The following is a 23,723-nucleotide window of genomic DNA, read 5'->3' on the forward strand; positions in this document are numbered from 1 at the left end:
CATTTCTCTTGGATTGATACCTAGAAGTGGAATTGCTGGGTCACATGGTAACTCTATGTTTAATATTTTGAGGAACTGCCAAACTGTTTTCCAAGTGGCTGTACCATTTTACATTCCCACCAGCAATAAATGACAACATCTATTTATCCACACCCTTGCCAATGCTTATTACCGTCTTTATGATTACAGCCATCCTATTGGGGGTGAAGTGGTAAATCACTGTGCTTTTGATTTGCAGTTCCCTAATAACTAATGGTGTTGAGCATATTTTCATGTGCTTATTAGCCATTCCTATTTCTTTTCTGGTGAAATGTCTATTCAAATCTTTTGCCCATTTTTAAATTGAGTTATCTCATTTGGGAGGGGCGTTGTCTCCATATTAATGAGCTGTAAAAGTACTGTGCACAGGATTTTAGAGATTTTAAAACCATTCTGCAACTTTCCTCACAGTTCCCATTGCTTTGATCCCCCCAAATGTATTTGCTTGTCAATAAATAGCCTGTCTGAAAGGATACACAAGAAAATGGTAGCACTGGTTGCCTCACTTCTCCTTTTGTAACTTTTGAGATTTGAATCATTTACAATAATTATATCATTTGAATTATCTCCAGCGTCTAGACTCTAAACCAGAGTTGTTAGCAAGGAGGACAAAGTGCTATGAGCAATATGCTTCACGGTGGAGAAATTATTTGGCAGAAATCTTTCCTTTTCTTCTCTGTGCTCCATAGGAACTAATTTATGAGTGTCCAATCCCCGATTTTCTCCATTTTCTAGCTTCTCCCTCTGATCTATATTAGAAGAATGACAATACGGAATAAAGAGACTTTAAATAGTAAAATTTTTAAAAAAAGGTTTTGGTTCTTTCGTAAATGTGACATGGGGGCTGGTCCCGTGGCCGAGTGGTTAAGTTCGCATGCTCCACTTCAGTGTCCCAGGATTTCACTGGTTCGGATCCTGGGTGCGTACATGGTACCACCGGTCAGACCATGCTGAGGTGGCATCCCACATAGCACAACCAGGAGGACCTACAACTAGAATATACAACTATGTACTGGGGGGCTTTGGGGAGAAGAAGAAAAAAAAGATTGGCAAGAGATGTTAGCTCAGGTGCCAATCTTAAAAAAAAAAAGCGACACGGCAACTTCCTTCAGTTTACATTCACTGAATTATCTGACTAAATGTAACCATTTTAGGCATGACTGAAAAAAACCATTTCATAACAAAAAGAGGCAAGAAGAGAGTGGATCACAATGGTAGACAGTTGACTCCAAATCCAATGATATGGATAAAAAGTTCTGAATAAAAAAAACAAGCCCCCAACCTGCAATAAACTTATAACCATGCTGGAAAATGAGGACTGCTATTAACAAATGACAATTTTTAAGGAATTTCCAGAAGCCAGAAAGTTGGTAAAATTTGGAAATACAGGCAGGGGAGTCTTTCATCTCTTTCTCTTGTACTATATTCCCTATGTCCTGGATCTCAAATCTTCATTCTACTGATTTCATCTTCTTAGACTCATTTCTCCTGAAATCTTCTCAATGGTTCCAATATGGACTGGCCACTTTATCATTTGTCTCAGAATCTCCCTTCTCATCTTCATTCTCGGGAGTCTTTCTCTTGTACTATATTCCCTACATCCTGGATCCTAGATCTTCAGTTTGTTTAAGTCTATCCTCTAAAAGCTGCCAGAAAATGGTACATGAGAAATACATATTTTAGAGATTTTGCCTATCTGAAAATGTATTCTACTCCCAAATTTAATAGGCAGTTTGACTAGAGGTAAGTTTATAGGCTGGTGTCGTAAAATAAAAAATACACCTGTTCTTTGTCCCTTTGTTCCTGGCACAGGACTTCAAAAACTCTTGGAATTTCTTGAGTTTGTTATGCAAATGAGGTGACTCAAGGAGGGCCCCTAGATAGTTTCAGGATGGATGCTGGTCACTAGAATGACCAACCACGTGACTAGAGGGTTGGAACTTTGGGCCAGGCTGACCTCCAGGGAGGGGGCTGGAAATTGAGTTCAATCACATAGCCACTTATTTAATCTAGCATGCCTACATAATGAAACCCCAATAAAAACTTAGAACACCAAAGCTTAGTGGAGCTTTCCGGTTGGTGAACACACTGATGTGCTGGAAGAGTGATGTGTCCAGATCCCATGAGAACAGAGCATGGAAGCTCTGCATCCTCCACTGCTCACTTTGCCCAGATCTTGCCCTATATGTCTGCTCGTTTGGCCATTTCTGATCTGCATCCTTTATAATAAAACTTTAAGTGTAGTAGTACTTCCAGTGAGTTCTGAATCATTCTAGCGAATTATCGAACATAAGGGGGTTGTGGGAAGCCCCAAATTTGTAGCCAGCTGGGGAGAAGTATGGATGGCTTGGCATCTGAAGTGCAGGCGGTCTCATGAAAGAATTTGACCTTAACCTATAGGGTATACGCTAACTCTAGGTAGTTAGTGTCAGAATTGAATTGTACTGTCATATACCCACTTGGGGTGGAATTTATAAAAAGCTGGGCAGAGTGCAGGGGGCTTGGGGACACCCAAAATTTGCAGCTGGCATCTGAAGTGAGGGCAGTTTTGTGAATGACTTTATGCTTAAATGTAGGGTCCACACTAACTGGGTAATTAGTGTCAGGATTGAATTGAATTGAAGGACAACCTTAGTTGTCAGAAAATTGGTGTTGGAACACAGCTGGAAATAATTTTCTTTCAGAAATTTTAAGAAATTGCTACTCTACTTCCCAGATTCCACTGTTGCTGTTTATATATGTAAAGACATTTGTATTCCTGTTTCTTTGTGTCAAATTTGTTTTCCTCTCCTTCTCTAGAAGGTGTTAGAACTTTCTCTTTATCCCCAGCCCAAAGACCCTTTATTTTACCTTTCTAGAATAAATATCTCATCTTTTGCTGGGATTGGAAAGGAGCAGTCACCTTCAACACAGAGTTGAAGGGAGGTTTTGGAGGCCCCACCTGCTTCTTTATAAATTTTCCATCATCCTCTTGCTTTTAGTCCCCTTTTTTATCCTCACATCCAGAGGTACCTAGTGAAACCAACTCTGTAACCTTTTAGGACTCCACAGTATAAGACAGGTTGTTTCACGTCTTCCTAATATTGCCTTAGGGCCAACTCTCCACCATATGCTAGACGAATGCATTTGTTTAGCTACTTTCCAACTCCCCCAATTTTACTGGTGTCACCTCCCCTGGTCTTTGTGTCTTTTTCATCTTATCCTTTTACTGTTATTTTAATAGGGTTTGTGGAGTAAGCATAGATAAATGTGTATGATTAATTTTTACTATGAATTACATATAAGGAAATAGCTTAATTTTGTTGGGGTTAGTGCCATCAAGTTGATTCCAACTTATATAAAGTTTCTCAATGCTCTAGAAGAACATCTATTTTCCAATGATGCCACATACGTATTTTCTTTTCTTAGAATAACTACCTATATTTATACCTTCAAACAATAAAGACAATTTACTAACCTCTGCTTCTGTTGCTTGGGACTGCAAAAGCTGTCGTATACGAAGTATGTCCTTCTCTATTTGTTGAATTCTGGTTACTCTTCGCTAAAATAAAATAAGTGGCCAAATTAGACCTATTTTTATTAAAAATGTTAGTGTAAACAATCATACTATGGCTACCATTTAACAGCTCAGGATTATGCTGAACATTGTTATATAAGAAGTTAGGCATGTACATATATATTCACACACTGATGACATACTGGAGTCAGTTCAATTTTTTTAACACACAACTTCATACAATAGATCTCTAAATCTGTTTAGGAAAATTAAACAAATATAAGCCATACATCAAATTGCATGATGCATGTAGTGTAAAAATTGGTATTTAAAAGTTATTCTCAAAAAATATCTCAAGAGAAAATTGCACCTGAATTTCATCTTTTAGATTAATCCAGATGTCAATATAATGTAAGGAATTTATACAAAGCATGGTCTTCCCATAATGGGAAAGAGCATCTGATTTGTTCTAGTAAACATCAGAGTTTAAACAGTAGGACTAACCTTCCCCAAAGTTATTTCTCTTACAAGTCAGTAGTGCCTTCCAGATTTAGCTTTCCCAAATGCCTACTGCAGTTAAATGTTGTTTATTCCCAACATTAGGATCACAGTGATAGGGGAGCTTTGGCTTTCTTACTATCCTGAGACCATCAAGTGAACCCAAAGCAGTAACTACAGATCAAACAACACAGAACTGAAATAATGTGGGAAAAGTGTTTTTAGAAAAAGCTTGATTTTGCTTTAATTTTTATGAGTACTAGTGGAAGTGGGAAAAACAAATCACATATATATAAAAACCTTGCAAACTGAAATTATTTTTGATTAGCTTTATGACAGATCAAATACATAGGTTTTAAAAACAAGTACTGCCAGTGTTGTATCATTTTCTGCAATAATTCCATAGTTGACATCCTAATACTGATGTATCAAAAACTGTATGAAACTAAATGGAGTCGTTTCCAAACTTTCTAATTTTTTTATTGAGGTCATACTGGTTTATAACATTGTGTAAATTTCAGGTGTACATCATATTTTGGCTTCTATACAGACTGCATTGTGTTCATCACCAAAAGTCTAGTTTCAATCTGTCACCTCCAAACTTTATTTGATTGTGCACCCCATCAATAAAAGATTTCTGGGCATGTATACCCCAACAGATAAATAATAAAAGTACTGTAACAAATAGCTTTAAGTATATATAGTTATAAAACTTACATACAAAACTTACCCTTTGATTCTAGTTTTCCTTAAATACAATGTCATCATGATTTTCTTATTACCATAGTAAATAAGCTTATTGCTCCTATTATCCAAACCCATGATAAACAAACGAAAAGCTCAGAGAAACTGTGTTCACACACACACACACACACACACACAGAATCCTTCTTTCCTTCTTCCCTCTCTTCTTTCTTTCCTTCCTTTCTAACACTAAATTATGTTGATTCTCTATCTTAAGGTAATGAACTTAAGGTAAATAATACTCTCTAATTTAACAAATCTTACCATGTCCAATTTACATCATGAAAACATACTGAAGGAGAAACGCCTATACTTTGTTAGCCTTCTAAAGGCACAGCAAAGATGAGTGATCACTTCCACATCAGATGGTAAATACTTGCTGGCTTTACAGAAACAACAAAACTACACACAATTACTGGCTTTGTAATATTTGATTGTTTTCCCCTTTTCCTATATAACTAGCTCCCCTCCATCAATAAAGTCCTAAATAAAATTTTAATATTTAGAGGACAAAAATAGGAAATTATACTTAAAATTCCTCTCCATGACACTATATTTCTGGATTGCCAATAAGTCACTAAATCCTGAAGTCAAGTCTATGTCCTGATGTCCACTGAGGTGGATGATTTCTGACATGACAACCCTTGTGCTTCTGTTTCTCAACATGAAAAAGGAAGAAGCCAGTAGTATTTCTTTTCTTTTTTTATACGACAATCTTGAATATTTATGAAATTATGTTTAATAACGAATGCTTAATTGTTCAGGAGTATGAAGTTTTTTATGACTTTTGAAAGACTGATTTTAAAAAATTATAGGGGGCCAGCCCAGTGGTGTAGTGGTTAAATTTGCATGCTCTGCTTCAGTGGCCCTGGGTTCACAAGTTCAGATCCCAGGCATGAAACTAGCACCGCTTGTCAAGCCACTCTGCGGTGGCGTCCCACATAAAGTAGAGGAAGATTGGTACAGATGTTAGCTCAGGGCCAATCTTCCTCACCAAAAAAAAAAAATAAATAAATAAAATACTAATACAGTTCAATACAGATTCAGGATAACACTCAACAGATGAGGAATAGAAGGTAAATTCCTTAACTTGATAAAGGGTATCTGTCAAAACCTTGAGTAAACAGTATTTAATGGTAAAATTTTAGAAGGATTCCCTTTAAAGTCAAGACAAGACAAAGATTAGTTATCAGTGCATCTTATTCAAAGGTGTATCAGAGTTCTTACACAAAGAGGAAAAAAGAACTGGAAAAGATATACAAAACTGTCATTATCTGCAAACAATATGACAGTTTATATGGAAAATTCAAGAAAATCTTAAACTACTGAGACAATCTAATAAAAGAGTTCAGGAAGATTACTGGACACATTACTTAAATGTAATTTAGTAATGTAATTAAAGACAATTTCATTCACAATAGCAACAAAAACTGTAAGATATCTAGGAATAAATCCAAAAAATAAACGAGGTGTGTAAGAACTTTATGGAGAACATTACAAAACTTTATTGAAGGATATAAAATAAGACCTAAAGGTATGGAGAGATATAAAATTAACAATACTTAATATTTACTGAGTGTTTACTATGTGCCAGATTCTAAGTGCTTTTACATGTATTAACTCATTTAATCCTCACATTTTACAGTTTATCATTATCTGTATTTTACCAATGAGAAAAACTGAGGCAGAGAGTCTAAGATCACAGCGCTGGTAAGTGGCAGGTCTGGGATGAGAACCCAGGACATCTGGCTCCAGAGTCTATCCCTTCAACCAAGAAGGCTCAATACTATAAAGATAGAAATTCTCCTCAAATTAATTTATAAATTCAATGTAATTCTAATAAAAAATGCATATGGCTTTTCTTTGAACTAGACAAGCTGATATTAAATTTCAAATGGAAGAGTAATGAGACAGACTATAACTACATTTTTACAAACAAAAAATAAGTGGAAGGACTAACCCTACCAGGTGCCAAGATTTATAAAACTAGAGCGAATAAAATAAATATGGTATCAGTGCAGGCACAGAGAAACTAAAACAGACTAATGGAATACAATCCAGAAATAGCCAGCAAATATAAACTTCACACATCCTGGAGATGGCATTACTAATCACTAGGGAAATGGAATATCCAATAAATGATAATGAGATATTTAATATTAACATAAATATGCATGTATATATAATTATATTATATAGTATAATATATTAATATTAATACTGATTAATATAATTTATTTTCTAACATTTATATATAATTACATATTTAAATTAATATTAAATATCAATAATTAAATTACATAGTATATCAATATTAAATATTTACATACATATAAAAACCATATATATGTGTGTATATATGTAAAATTAGATCCCTACCTCATAAACATACATAATAGCAAATTACAGATGAATTAAAGGCCCAATTATAAAAATAAAACATTAAAGTTATTAGAAATAATAGGATAAAAATAAAACATTAAAACTACTAGAAATAATAGGAGGGTACCTTTATGTCTTCAGGATAGGAAAAGTCGTTGTAAAAAGGTCACAGAAAGTAAAATATGGCAATATAATTAATTTAGCTTTTTAACAAAAACTCATTTTTGTTATCTTGAAGCTGAAATAGGTAAAGGACTTGGCAGGGAAGAGCTGTGATGTATATTATCCATAACAGATTGGTACCAACAGGGTATTAAAATATCTCTCAAATATTTAAGAATAAGACATTTAACATAATAGAAAACAGGCAAAGATAGGAACAAATAACAGAAAGGAAATCCAAAAGTCTAATAAATACATGAAAAGATATTCAACTTCAGTAGATTTCAAGGAAGTGTAAACTAAATGACAAGATAATGTTTCATTGTCCACTGATTATCAATTATAAAGTCTGACTCAAGTGCAGGAGAAGACATGTAGGCTATCAATCCCCACTCCCTGGAAGGAAGCTCCATAACAACTTATCCAACCTTTGCCTACACGACTACAGGAGAGTAGGGACCACCAGACTAGCCCAAATATGTGTTGGAGTAGAAAAGCTACTAATTTTTGTAATGTATCTTAATTCCAGCCACATTACTCAATCTCTATTTGTTTAAATATTTTTTGGTTCATTCTCTAGGGCTTTTCTAGGCAAACAACCATATCATTTACAAGTGACAATTATCTGGTCTCTTCCTTTCTAGTTGGAATATAGTGCAGTATTTACACTACTTATTTTATTTTTCTAATTGCATTAGTGGAGCATCCAAACAAGGTTAAATAATACTGGTGACAGCAAGCACCCTAATCATATTAATGACTGCAATGGTAATAATCTCATTATTTCTCTATTTTCTTAAATTAATATAAAGTTTGCCTCTTGTTTCTGAAAAATACTTATTTTTTTTAAAAACTTTCACTCTATTCTCTTTTGGAATTCTTATCCATCCTTACTTCTTGCAAATGAGATCCCACATTTTTTCTCATGGCCTCAAGTCCTCCTGGGATCCACTTCCACGTCCAATAGCTGGTCATTCTTGTTTTCTATGTTAAGCCACTCAAGCAGAGAGTTACAAAGGAAAGGAGTGCTCTGGCCAATGTATTTCCACTATTTCCATTACCTTATTATTTTTAACAGCTGCATACTAGTGATTTAATAATTTATTAAATAATTCCCTCAAAAGATGTACACTGAAGTTGTCTCTTTTCGTTAACCTCTTACAGATCGTGCTGCAATGAGTATTATACAATCTATACCTATATTCTTGTTGCCTTAAGTAAATATTTCTGTAGGACATATCTCTAGAAGTCCTACAGAATTACCAGGTCAGAAGGCACAGGCATTTTAATTTTGACAGGTAGTGCCAACCTGTCCTCCACAAATGTATCAATTTATTCTTGCAACAACAGGGTAGACAACGCTTCTTATTCTCACATTCTCACCAATACTGCATGTCACCAAATTGTAAAGTTTTTCCCAGTCTGATAGGCCAAAAAACAAATGAAACAACCACCACCAACAACAAAAAAAATCTATTTTATGTTTCATTTTCCTGATGACTAGTGATGTTTAAGCACCACACCTGTTTATTAGTCACCTGAAATTATTTTGTGATGAGACTATTCATATCTTCTGATTATTTTACTATTTGGTTGTCTTGTTTTCAACTGATTTGTAGATGCTCTTTGCATATGAGGGATATTAACTCCTTACATATGTTACAAACATTTCCATTATTGGCCTTTTCACTATGTCTAGAATATTTCTTTAACCCCAACCTTCACATGGCTATTTCCACAATAAATGCTTGTTGTATTTCTAAAAATATGGAATAAACTTCCTTAAAATACTAACCACTAAAATGAAGAACACTGTATTCTAGAATAAAATAAAAATGGCTGTATCAGCACATATCTGAACAAAATGGCCAAGAAAGAACTCAAGTTAATTTCTCTTCTAGGATATAGATTAAACTGTCTAGAATACATCTACTTATATTTGTGTTACACAAGAATTTTCACACCTACCATCTCATTTTGTTCCTTAAGGAGCTCTAAAAACACATTAATAGATCCAGAAAAACTAACTTCTCTATACAGTATTCCATATATTCACATTCTAAACAGGCAAATTCATTTAAACCAATGTTTCTCACTTTTTTTCTGTGAACAAACAAACCCGCCCGACATTTTAAAGTAATTCCACGAAAATCTCAAATGTTACCAATACCAAATTTAAAATAGAATGTATTTTTGGAAACTCCTTATATATCCCTGATTTCAATTCTTTGTTAGTTATATGGTGTTAAATATATTCTACCAATTTGTAACTTTTCTTTTCACTTTCTTTAAGATACCTGACGAACAGAAATTCTTAATTTTAATACCATAAAATTTATCGATCTTTTCTTTTATAATTAGTACTTTATGTCTTGCTTAAGAAATCCTTTCTTACCCAAATATTAGAAAGATACATATATTTTCTACTGAAACATTTATTTTTAAAATTTTACTTTTGGCATTTAAGACTTTAATTGGAATGAGATGGCAGTAAGAGGAGATTAAGAAAAAAGAACATATTATATATACATATTATAATATAACATATATATATATACACACACACACATATTAGTTGCGTCTCCAGCCTCATTGTGAACCTAACAGGTATGGACTATGAAATGTACTATGGTACTGGTGTTTAAGTATCATTTTAGTCTACCACAATACTCCAGCATAAATAGAATATACATTATGTTTAGGAAACTACCACATAAAAGACAAAGACACACTTTGGGGAATATAAAACATCCTCTATTAGTAATTTTAAAACTATAAAATAAACTTTTCAGAGTACAAAAATGCATTTATATCACACATACGAATGTAGGTCCTCCTTATTTGCTATTTCCTTAAAGAAAATCTTTCAAGTAATGTTTTCCTCCCAATTTATCCCAATAGCTTTTTTTTTGTTTTTAAATTCCCCATGCTTGCTTTGAAACAGACAAGGCCTGAAATCAGCAAGGCCTCTTCAGGGCTTAAAAACATTAGTCAGTTAGACATTTATGTGACTATAAAAGACTAACCTCACTAATATGTGAAACTGCTTAACAACGAGCAAAGCTAGTTAATATTCTTTCTTGACATTAGTTGGAGGTTGAAATATGGGAATTCTCCATACAACTCATTTCATCTCTCCCAATGTTCTCTTTAAATGTTTCCTTCCTACTTTCCTTGAAGGAGGGCTTCCTTTTTTTTTTCAGTGTACAACTTGAAGAGCAGTGAAATACTGTGAAGGTCATTAAACAGACTTAGATTACAAGAAGTAAAAATCTCAAAGGAGAACTGAAGCTAGCTATCAGCTACCAGATGACCAGCACCTAACTCTTTTTCCTTCTTACAATTCCAAGGCAGAGCAGAACAGTATCAGGAAAATGAAATGTGGTGGAGACAGAATTATGTGAACACTGGTTGTGTTGTCCAGCAGCCATGGTAAATTATTCTTATTTTTTATTTTGAAATAGTGCCAAAGTGAAGACAGACAAATATCTTTTTTTTTTTTTTAAGAAGTACTTTTTTTTTTTTTTAAAGATTTTATTTTTTCATTTTTCTCCCCAAAGCCCCCTGGTACATAGTTGTGTATTCTTCGTTGTGAGTTCTTCTAGTTGTGGCATGTGGGACGCTGCCTCAGCGTGGTCTGACGAGCAGTGCCATGTCCGCGCCCAGGATTCGAACTAACGAAACACTGGGCCACCTGCAGCGGAGCGCGCGAACTTAACCACTCGGCCACGGGGCCAGCCCCCAGACAAATATCTTTAATAATAAAATTTAACCAATGTTAAGAGAGCTATAATTCATTACATTGTTAATAGCTCTTCCCTAGCTAGTGCTGTTTTTAGTTTAATAATAAATCAGTTACCTGGGCTCGTTTTTCCATATCCTGGCAAGTACCTAGCTGTTCTTCCATTGCAACTCTGATTTGCCTTGCTTCATATTCCAATTGCCTTCTGGTCATATCTGTTTGTAAGGAAAACTAAAACCACAAATAAAATAAAATGTTAGTATCTCGTATTTGTGTGTTTACCAGTAAAAGCAAAAAAAGCATATAAATACCAACAATGAAAATGACTAAGTAAATATGTAAGTTATGGTGCATGCAAAAATTATTTTTTACTCTAAGGAGTCCTAAAACTTGATTATAGGTGCTGGGCTCAGTCTGAGTCCTTGATGTGAAATGCAGAGTTGAAACATTTTTATTGCTCCATAGCTACATATGTCTTTAACTAAATGGTACTATTTCATTTAAAATATATAATTGGTCCAATTAGGGTGAACCTCTCTTCAGTTCTCTTATGATTCTTCTCCACTGAAGAAGTCTTACCTTTAATTATTAAAAACTAGCATGTTAACATGGACAACATAGGAAAATCAAGAAACAGGTCCATCATCCTTAAGTTTATAACTTAAGGTAAGGATCAACATACACATGCAGACTAAACAGAGATAATGTCTCCATTTGTAAAATGAAGAAAATGAGGTAAGAAAAAGCTTTCAGGTAACATAGATAATCAGAAATCTCCAGGACAAAGTTAACACAAACTTTTTGGTAAAAATCCACAAGTGAAGCAAAGTTGAAACAAATAAAAAGTACTTCTTCACAGAGTGTTAATTCATTCAAAAATTTATTAATCCTTTAATTAAAATTCCAGACACTGTGATAACTGCTAGGCATACAAAAGGATGGAAAGGACAAGGTAATGAAACTTATAAACACATGCCCCAAGAGGTAATAAAGGCTAAAATTAGACTAGACTAGACAAAATGGTAGGTCACAGAGTTACAATGGGTCATGAAGGGAATAAGGAAGTGCTGTAGATTTTTCATGCTCTATATGACCTACAGAAAGCTGGGTGCGGCACAAGTCTGACTCAGAACAGCATTCTGTAGGTCCAAGGATTCCAAATTGTTTTGTTAGTTAACTTAGGGGACCTCTCAATCTTTTCCCTTGCAATATAGATGACATTCATAGGCAGAATGCATTCCTATAGGCAAACGTAAATTATGGGTCGCAATATAGATGATATAGTCTGCATGTTGTTTCTAATTCCCAATGAACCAGTTGTAACTACACTCATTCATCCTCCACTTCTCAAACCCCCCTGCAAAAAAGGTTGACCATGACACAGTATGTTCTAATAATATGGTTTAGACCTGATATTTTAAGCAATGTCTAATATTTTGATAAGTATTTCCATATGAAAGTGTTCTTAACTTGGCTTCCCAATATAAAAGTAAAATTTGTGAAATTAAAAAATATTTATGAAATGCGAGCAATTTAAAGTTGCTAATGTTGCCAAATGGTTCATAATAATGTCTTATATATTCTATTAAATAAACGTGATTATTTAATAAATTAATAAGGGAATAACGAATTTATTTGACAACTGATCTTTGTTTCAAATATTAACCAATTGTTCTTCAGTTGTCATATATATCTGAACACTTCCCTCAACCTGACTGAAAACAGACAGTTGGTCTCTAAATTTTGTATGTTCTAATTACTGAAGTGAAAGGTGAGCAAAACTATGCTTTGGTATTTTTGTTTATGAGAGTAAAAATCCTGCCAAACTCTCTTGAGTTCCTAATCCTTGTCTGCTAACAACTCTCCAATAACTTGTTCTTTCACTATTTGTCAAACTATTATTTAATTCCCAGGAAGACGTTAAGAACATTCCCAGGAAGGGAGATCTTTTCTCTCCCTCTCAAAACCCTGGAAGAGTGTTCCAGGGGACGGAGCACTTATGCTTCCAGTTCTACCTCCTGCCAGACAATCCCACTCAGGAAATCTGGCTGGCTAACATGTTTCGGAAAAGGTTTTACTTCTTTCTACTTTTGCTTTTTGTACATTATGTTCTCTCAAAAGTACTAGAAAAAGTATTAGAAAATGAAAAATCTAAGCTAACAGAGAAAGATATATTTTGTTGTCTGTTTTTAATTTCTCTTTTTAAAAATTACAAAAAATATTTATGGTCTGTCACAGCCCTGTTTGAAATTATTATTTTAATTCAGAAATGTTCTTATATGTGCCATCCCATGAACAAGATTGTTGACATGGAGAGGTTGGGTGGGGAGCGCGAGGCTGACAGGATTAAATTCTTTTTTACACAGTTATATTTGCAAAACAAACACATTTTAGTACTTGCAAAAAGTTCTAAGATCCATGCCAACAGCTATTCTTATTTATAATAACCGGAATAGGACTCAAATTATCTTCAAAGGTATTTTTATTGCAAAAACTATATGGTATGATTCCTGCAATGTGGTTCAAAAAATAGACAGATGGGGATAAATGCTTCTGCAGGGTATATTTGGCAATTCAATATACAGAATAAAAAATCAGTTGCCTAGCTGAATCCTGAGCCCTTTAGGATCGACACTTAATAGATTTTCTTAACTAGGGGCTTAAAATAAATATTTGCTTGAGCATAATGAGGTTTTATCATCTTTATAAACAAAAATTCATTAACTATTATATATTTAAGTTTAAAGCTGGATAAAACATATTTCAGTTTATAAATAACTATAAGTTCAGTTACCCTGAATTTTTAATGGATAATCTAGGTGACTAAAAATCAAGTTATTAAAGTCTAAAATTATTGCCAAGTTACTTACATTTTCAGTTAAAGGAAGACTATCTATTCTTTTAGTGAGATTCTGAAGTTGAGCATAATACCAGTCTTTTTCCTTTTCTTCTTTGTCAAGATCAGCAAGAAGTAATGACCTGTTTTTTAAAAAAGATAAGTTTACACAATGCTAATATAGAGTGCCTAACAGCAATTCTTATTAGCTGTTATTGTAAAGTTCTCTCTTTAAGCTAAAGTATTAATAATAAATAAATGGAAAACATAGATTTTGGATTTTTGAAGATGGGATTTAGAATATTATAATCATGAAAATTTGAATATAAAAGATTTTTACTTTTTCATCTAAATAAGATGGTAGCCATCCTTACAGGAATATTTACGTTTCATCGAAGGTGTTCTTCACATTTATTCATAGTCTAAGCATATGATGATGGTTTACAGGAAAAAGTACAGGTATAACAAAACCCAAAATTAATACATGAATCAAAAATGTAACAAAAGAGTAAATAAAAGCAGTAATCATGCAGAAAAACCTAGAGTATAACAAGCTATTGTATTAGACACAAGAGTAGTTTTCAGCTTCTCAGCAGCCAAAACATATTGTCACTGTGTTGTAAGAGGAAGTTACTCTGAGGGAGAAAAACTGCTTTCTTAGTTTGGAATTTGAAGATGAATTTGTTATGTAATCCCTGAACAACCCGATTGATGGTGTCCTCAATAACAATTTATCAAGACATGCTATATCTGATCATCATAAACATAAATGTGAAATAAAATAGTGTTCCTAGGATACAACTCGGTACAAAAAGTATACATCTATCTCCTTTCACGTGGCTCTTTCCCAAAACGACCACTATTACCATTTTCTTGTGTATATTTCCAGAAATATTCTACAAAAATGCAATAACATATGTACATACTTAAATATAAATAGTAGCGTATTATTATATGTGTTGTCCTATAACTTTTTTTTCAGTAAAAACTCTATCTTGGAGATCAATCTATATCAGAACATAATATTCTCTGTATTCTATAGTATTCATGAATCCATGAAAGGATACCCTAAAATCAGTTCTCTGTTAGAGGACATTTAAGGGCTTTCTAATCTTTTGCTATTATAAACAATGCAGCACTGAATATCCTCACACACAGCCTCATTTCACACATGTGCAAGCATGTATGTAAGATAAATTCCTAGGGTATGTAAATTTCTAATTTACTGCCCTTATTAGATGTTGTACCAATTTACGTGCCTAGTACCTTCACCAACGTAAATGTTTTATCAAACTTTTTTACTTTTGCAAATCTAGGGATTTTTTTCCTTCCAAAAGACAGTATATCAAATGGTTTTAGAATGAGTGAAGTTGGGCATTTTTTTCAAGTTTAAAAACCATTTGTATTTCCTTTTCTGTGACTTTTTCTTACTCATTTATAGGATCTCTACTATACTAAGAATGATAACATTTTGTCAGTTATATGACTGGCGAATGTTTTCTCAGTTTATCACTTATCTTTTAACTTTATGTTTTTGCCATGTAAAAAATTTTTATATTCTTGCAGTTGAATTTGTAGATATTTTCTATTATGGCTTCTGGAGTTTGGTTATACACAGAGAGATGTTCCCCATTCTGATAGTATTACCTTAAAATGCTGTTGATTTTATTTTCTTGGAAAATATGTATGCATGTATGTGGAAATTTCTATTCTTTCTAAAATTCCCTTCCCTTTCCTGAGAAGCAATCTTAAAAATAAGAAATTAGCCTTCACTTTTGATGTAGCAACCTCAGTGGTGAGGGAATCCATGGTAAGAAAGGAAGACTCTGCTTATGCACATATTTATTAGGCATTTACTAACTACTTGTTAAATGAATTAATGGCTAACACGACAACAGCTAACATTTATTGAATGCTCTATATCCCAGACATTGTGCTAAGTACGTTTTTTTTATGCTGAGGAGGTTTTGCCCTGAGCTAATATCTGTTGCCAATCTTCCTCTTTTCCTTGTATGTGAGCTGCTACCATAGCATGGCCACTGACAGACGAGTGGTGTAGGTCTGTGCCCAGGAACAGAACCTGGGCCGCTGAAGCAGAGTGGGCCAAACTTAACCACTAGGCCACTGGGGTTAGCCTGCAAAGTACTTTTAAAAAATCTAATTTAATCCTCACACCATCCCTTGAGGTAGTTATTTTCATGCTCATTCTACAGACTGGAAAACTGAGGTTTAAAAAGGTTATGGATCTATGGACTTGGGTTTGAATTCTAGTTTGACTACTTCCCGGCACTTATCTTGCATAACACAGAAAATGAGAAAAAAAGACACAGAGAGTGTTAATCTATGACCTAAGGGAAGTCTAGAAAGAAAGAACAGAAAAAAACAGAGGGTGGAAAATCATCAAAGAAATAAGATAGCAGAATTTTCAAAAGCTGAAGAAAATAAATTTCCAGATGAAAAGGGCACATGAGTATCTAGCAAGATGAATGAAAAAAAACCCACATATACCAAAGCATTCTAAAAGCTTCAAAAATGCAAAAATGGTTGCCTACAAAGGAATAAAAATAAGACGTATTACATTTCTCATCAGCAACACTGATAATGAGAATAAAATGAGTTTGAACCTAGACCTATCCAAACTATCAATCAAATGTGAAAGCAAAATAAGGATAGTGTCACATAAGCAAGCACTCAATTTTCCTCCATCCAACACTGAGAACCAAGAGGACACAAGATATATCACAACTATATACACACATAACTTCACTTCTCTCTCTCTCAATAAAATCAGGACTTTATCTACACAAAGCAAAGTAAGTTCCTGGGAAAGTAGGTATGCTCGCAGGTCCTTTGCCTCTTAATAGAGCTCAAAGGGGACAAAGAGATGAAAGATTGTGGACCCTAATTAGCTTCTTATTTTTCAAGAGAGTACTTCCTACACTGTCAGAGAGAAACAGTCCAGGTTCAAGGTATGAAATAGAGATTCATGTAAACTTAAGAGATGAAAGAAAGCTTAACACTACTTCACATCCAGATGATCATCCCTACTTTTTAAAGACACACCTAAAACCAGAGAAAAAGCAATAAAAGGTCTTTTGCTTCCCAGTGAGATATGCTGGGCATTTTCCATACAGTAATATTCAATTTTCACAACTCCACAAGGTAGAACCACATCCCTATTTTACAGAAGAAAACAACACAAAAATTTAATGTCTTAACCAAAGTCCCAGAGCTAATATGTAACATTTATATATGTTAACATTTCTTGAATGTCTAATAGAACTTCTGGGACTGCAAAGATAATAAGGTATCATTGATGCATTAAGGAATTTATACTCTTTTCGGAGACAAAACACTTGACAAAGTTCTTGATAATGACATATATTCTGATATTTGTAGCGAGATGATTTTAACTTTAGGAAGAGAAGAATAAATACACTCGCTGTGAGAAATATTCCATATGTCAAGCAATGTTTTTTTGACACCAAAACTGATAAATTATGAAATGTTTCCTTGTGGCCACTTGTAATAGGCCTTCCATGATGGAAACAAGCACTGTATGCTGGATCTAGCAGTTACATATTTTAACTGAACATAAAGATTGTGATTATGTGAATTATCCCGTCTACAAAGCATTAGAAGTATTTAAGTGACAAAGTAGAAGTCTTACAATCCATCTCAAGAAATTGCCTCCTTTACATTTTTAGATGTAATACAAGGACAATCAGTAACATACTATTTTCTTGAGTTAATAAATGCAAAATGCTAAGTGTTAGCCGTCACCTACCATACATGCTTCATAATTCATATCTCGTATTACAAAATGACAAATAACAGCAAAAATTGGAACATACAAGTCAATGTTTACTATTTAATGAAGAAAAGTTACCTCTCTTTCTCAAGTTCTTCTAAATAACCGGTATTTTCTCTGCTTCCATTTACAAACCCTCTTCTCGGAAATGAACCCATAGGAACAGGACTGCACTCTCCTGAACGACTAGATACAGATCCTTCCCGGCTTCCGTAAGAACGCAGGGACATTTTTGACCGTAGTTTCACTCCAGGGAAATTACTGCTATCTAAGTTAAGTTCTAAATCAAATAGAGAGAAGGTTTTATATAATAACTGCTTTAATCAGTCTAAAATATTACTAATGAAATTATATTGTTTTAAAAGTGAAATCTTAAGTTCATATTTTAGTCTTCAAATTTTAACCCATTTATAATATAATTGAAAATATTTTATATATATTATATAAGGCCTCTAGGAGTACTAAGTTATGGCAGCTATGGAGCAGCAGTTTATGCAGGGGACAGAGGAAATCCTTATCACAAATGCCGCCGCTCACAGAAATTCACTGATTCCTGGTTCTAGGTAAATGTAAAGGTAGGAGAGAGAATAAGAAGAATAATCCTATGGAAAAATCAGAAAATGGCCAAGATTCTATGAGGCTGGTTCTCTGAGGGCTTGCAAAAGGACACTATACCGTGCACTGGAGTACTGACTCCATACAAGGGCATACTTCTTGGTTCAGATGGAACAGTTATTTAGAAAGAGAATGGCCAGACTTTCCCTCCAAAGTCAGCTTGAGTCAGGGGGAAAAGGAGTATGTTAAAGGAAAATTAGACAAAATGTCCTTCCTTACATTCCCGATAGATAATAATATATTTGGGGACCCAAAGGTAATTTCTCTGACTAGCTTCAATCATAAAATTAAGCGTTTTCCCTGTTTTGACACTGGAATTTTGAAGCAACAAAGTGAGAAAGATATTCTTTCACAAGTCTGCTATAAAGGGCTTAAAATCAGCTTACATACGTGAGAAGATAAAGCATTTCTATCCTGGATGAAACAGAGGACACTACTTCAAATGAGGCAATGGGCTATCTGTGGCACACAGCTTACTAAAGGTCTATTTAGTGACTCACAGAACAGCAATGAGCTTTAAAAAAAGCTGAAAATTACCAAGGACGGGATCTAAAATAGTTTATTCAAAACCAGTTAAATGCTTAACTGAAGAAATAACAAATGGACTTTTTACATTTTTGTACTTTAACAATTACATCCTAACGATTAACGCTGTTATACCAAGAAACTGATACCAACACCCAAATCAAGAGAAGCTATACTTGGATATAAATGCCTAAAGGTGACAACTGGAGATTAAAAAATTATTTTAAAACAATTTTTAAAAATCTACCTTTGAGGCGCTCTAATAAGTCAATCTGTCCAGAAGAAGCCATAGCTTCATCTTCAATACTTCCTTGTAGTTGTTTAAGTACTTCCTGTAAAAAAGAACACAATACATGAACATGACAAAATTCTAAAAAACTTCTTGAAGACGTGATTCTAAGTTTCCTGGCACTTTGGTATGCCAGGGAAAAAAGTTATTTCAGATCAATCTGATAACATATCATAAGCTGTAAAGCACTATTCATATATTACCTACTACTAATTATAAATAATACAACTATTTTTATTCTCTCTTCTACCTTTACATTTACCTAGAACCAGGAATCAGTGAATTTCTGTGAGCGTCAGCATTTGTGATAAGGGTTTCCTCTGTCCCCTGCATAAACTGCTGCTCAATAGCTGCCATAACTTAGTACTCCTAGAGGCCTTATGTAATATATATAAAATATTTTAAATTATATACCCCAACAAAAATAATAGTTATATTTCGTGATAATGGTGATTATGGTGAATCTCAGCGTAAGATACTATATGGAACACTTAAGATACATTATCTATAACTTTGAAACAATACAATAAGGTGGATTATTCTCATTTTTCAGATAGATCAACTGAGACTCAGACTTGCCCTGGCTCAGTTGGGTGTTTAGAATCCATGTCTCTTAAGCTTGCACGAACATGACCATGAAAAACATCAAATTAACACATTACAATATGTTGTTTTAACACCCTAATAAACATTCAACCCTTTCTATAGCACATCTAAGTCTATTCTACTAAAGTGCTAATTCACATTCAGCAGATATTCAAATGACTGCATGCTCACTGCCTCCTGACTTCTAATGTCATTATTCCTTTTCCATCTAAATCCATCTCTTGATTTGGTTTGACAAGATCCTTGAGTGTGTCTTTCACAATCTAGACTGAAAATATTACAGGTTTCTGTTTGCTCAGCCCTTAGCCTCCTACCCTACACAGCTCCAAAATCTGAAATTTACCTTGAAAGGAAAACCAGCCATGTTTGATACAGGCCCCTTCCCTCTATAGTAGGTCTGTGTCTCTCAAGCATTGCAAGATTATGGAATATTTTACTTTGTCTTCCAGCTCAGCCTTATTCTCAGGTGGCACCTGACTCCTTAGCCCTAAAATTTCTGTTCCTTGGAGGCTATGAGCTTAAGTCAGTAACCTCTTGCTCCACAAAGTTCAAAATGTGGGAAACGTCTTGAGGAGGAGACCTGTTGCGTGAAAGCAATGTGTCTTTCCTCTAGCAGGACTTTGCCTTCTAGTCCATTCCCGGCATTCTTCACCACGAGACCCAGCCAATGTTCCATGGGGAAAACTAGCCATGCATTTAGAACTCATCTAAATGTCAATACTTCACATCCACCCACATCTGTCAAGACCTCCAATACTTTCTTTCCTCCAATGGAGTCTGTTTGCCTGCGTTGATGATGAATATCAGCTGGAACCCAGAATTAACAAATACCTCTGAGGAAGAGAATCACTAGAACTCTCAGCTCATCTAGAAAGAGCTCTTTCCTTTTTGGGATTTTAGTTAATACGATCCTTGATACTTCCACAGTCCTCCAATGTCTTTAAAGTAGGATTTTTGTGTTTTACACAGTGTTTTCCAGTTGCTGTAGTAGCACTTATTGCTTGGGGCTGCGTATACCCTAAAAGAAGCCCTCCTCAATTTCAAAGAGTTTTTAAAAGAAAATGCAACAGAACTGCCAAGCAATTCCAAATAAAATATTTCAAAAAATCTTCTGACAAATGGCAGCTTTTAAAATTAATACGTAATTTTGAAGGAGCCAACATTTATTTGTATTTATAAATTCTTGAAGCTTTTGATTTTTAAAAAATAATTACTTTATATAATCATACATTATTTAAAACATTTTAAGAATTTAGAAACATTATAGAATTGCTTTTTAGAGAAGAAATGTACTGTGGTAATATCAGTGAATAGAAAATATTTATCAATGAGCAACTGTGAGATTTCAAGGGGGTTACTACTTGCCCCACTTCTATTTTTCTCAATACATCATAGTTACAGATTCTTTTCATTATCAGATACAAGTACACTTGATAACTAAATCTTCAAAATAAATTATGAAACGTGTCAATCTGAAGTTTTATTTCTTTTTTTCTTACACTCTGAAAATAGAAGATACTTTACATGTATATGGTTCTACAGTTTATAGAGCAATTTATAAATATTTCATTTTGTCAAAATACAGCAAAGATACAAATGGTTCATTACTAATTTGTCTACAGACAATTTTTTCTATACCCAGCTATCTCTCAGTTTAAATGCTTCACATCTCTAGATGACCATATTTATCTTGTTGCTAGGCTCAGCATTTTAAAGTCAATCAAAGCTGAGTTTTAGCCCTGGAGTAAAAAACACAGTACATAATCTTTTTAAATTTAGTACAATTTCTGTATTTATCTGATTCTAGGTCATCCAAATCCCATGAAATCTGTAATTTATCATCCAAATCCCATGAAATCTGTAATTTATTTTATTATGTTTTTATCACAGAAAATTTCATAATAAGTACATAAGTATACGTATTTACAAAACCCGTACAAAAATACGTGAGTATAGAGAATGTTATAAGAAATTCTCATGTACCTTTACAACCCAATTTAATAATTATCAACTAATGGTCTTGTTTCATCTACACCCATATGCACTTCCTCCATTTCCTCCCCTCCACTCAGATTTGTTTTGAAAACAAATCTCAGACATTGTATCATTTCTTTTGTAAAAATTTCAATATGTATATTTAAACAGGGATTCTTTCTTAACACAATCACAATGCCATCATCATACTTAAAAAAAAACAAACATTTCTTTAATATTTTCAAATATACAGTGTTCACATTACCCTAACTGTTGTACACATATTTCCCTGATTGTCATATACACACAAAAATACTGTTATAGTGTGTATCAGTGTCATGTAATCAACAGGAAAGCAGTATTCTCTTTTGCCACTAGATGGTACTACTGCACAAATTTCAGGTATCCTAAAAACATCCAGCTGGAGGAGACACACCTTGCCTTTCTTTGGGATAAGTAGGTTAAAGATCAGGAAACATGATTCAATATTATATAATGTATTCCAAAGTCTAATAAGTAATTTTTTTGGGAAATGCTCATTGTTTTGGATTAATTTTAATCCAACATAGGCAGCAGCAATGTTTCCAAGTCTTTTCACAAATCAATATTCTAAGACAACATAAACAGGTCATGGTTCCTGCTCTTTAACAGCTTAAAGCCTCTTAAGGAAGAGATATATGAATAATTTCATTATAAAGTTGTAATTGCTATGACACCATAAGCCAAATCCTAAAGAAACAGGTGGATGGATTTGCAAGGGTGTCTATAGAAGCATGTGCTGAATAATAACCAATTCACAGTTGAATTCAGATAGATTTTAAGTGCCGATACTCACGATATATATTATATGACACAGATAAGTGGTCAACCTGATATTCCACTGTAGACATTTAAGGGTCTGACTTTAACGTTTCTCTGAGAGACATTCCACTGTAGCATGGAAATGGATCTAAGGGTAGGTTAAAATGTCTCCCCAAAATGAAACTTGAATTTGCTCAAGTAGTTAAACAAAAACTTAAAAAGCCATCTCAGAGCTCTCCACTACAAAACAGACATCCAGATAGGCCTGCCAGGAGGAGTTCTTTGCAAAATCTACCTCCAAATTAGACGAAAGAATAGTTCTGCTGGGAATTTTTTATTTTGTATCTTTAAAACTTTTTAAAAAACACACCATGTACAACAATTTTAGATATATTCTGTTAATCAGTGTTAAAATACCAAACTAGTCTTTTTTAACTTATTAGGTAACTGATTTGGCTATTTTTAAGGTTACCCATAGTTTGCGGTAAGGAAAAAATGTTTCTTTATAGTCTACCATATTTTCAAAAGGATTTGAGGTAGATATTTTAGAGATCTGTCATTGCTGGGGACAGCTTTTACTACAAAAATAGGCAATTAGAGTAGAAAAGGTCTATAGATAGATAGATAGAGATAGAATAGTATATATGAGTAAAAGCTTGAACTGTTATGATAGGAATACAAAGGGTAAAAGAAGAGCAAAAACTCTTTAGTGATATACAGAAGCTTGAAGAATAAGGGAGACCTCAAAATGCACAGAAAAAGAACTCGCAGAGAACAGGAAATGAATAAGGAATAGGAGTAGTGAACAGACAGGAAGAACAGGGTCAGGAACCCAGATGTTAAAATAGCCTGGAGGCAGAAACAACACAAAGCAAGAAGAATTTTTTAAAAGGGAAGGAGGTAACAGTTTTCTTGATGATCTCCAATTCTATAAAGTTATTAAATTTAGTGAGAAGAGAATCTAGCCTGAGTAACGAAATTAAAACAGCTGAAGTTTTAACCTCAATTATTTTGAAATTAGAACATATTCCCCCCACTGTAGAATGAATATTTTATAACTTTTCTTGGAGGTTATCACAGCTTTTCAATGCTATTTGGCAAACCAATTTTCTTGAAGGTGCCATGGAAATTCTCTAGGCCAGTAGTGCAATGCTTGCATGTTCCAGAAAGGGCAACTTAAAATTAAGTCCAGACAGGTACCCA

The 23,723-nt window shown here is 33.9% G+C and overlaps 1 protein-coding gene across 23 annotated transcripts in view; it reads right to left on the minus strand.

The window, feature by feature from the left end:
• APC (APC regulator of WNT signaling pathway) overlaps positions 1-23,723 on the minus strand; it is a 116,939-nt gene that overhangs the window by 41,223 nt on the left and 51,993 nt on the right. For 20 of the 23 annotated variants that reach the window (XM_070517599.1, XM_070517595.1, XM_070517589.1 and 17 more), the window contains 5 exons: positions 19,098-19,182; positions 17,789-17,990; positions 13,934-14,042; positions 11,181-11,294; positions 3,497-3,580 (listed from right to left, as the gene is read on the minus strand). In XM_070517599.1, the coding sequence (XP_070373700.1) occupies positions 3,497-3,580; positions 11,181-11,294; positions 13,934-14,042; positions 17,789-17,990; positions 19,098-19,182 (594 nt within the window). Of the gene's footprint in view, positions 1-3,496; positions 3,581-11,180; positions 11,295-13,933; positions 14,043-17,788; positions 17,991-19,097; positions 19,183-23,723 lie in introns of those variants that run through there. The other 3 variants (XM_070517603.1, XM_070517604.1, XM_070517602.1) reach the window with 3 other exon arrangements.

This window comes from Equus asinus, chromosome 9 (assembly GCF_041296235.1).
Source record: "Equus asinus isolate D_3611 breed Donkey chromosome 9, EquAss-T2T_v2, whole genome shotgun sequence".
Classification (NCBI taxonomy): domain Eukaryota; kingdom Metazoa; phylum Chordata; class Mammalia; order Perissodactyla; family Equidae; genus Equus; species Equus asinus.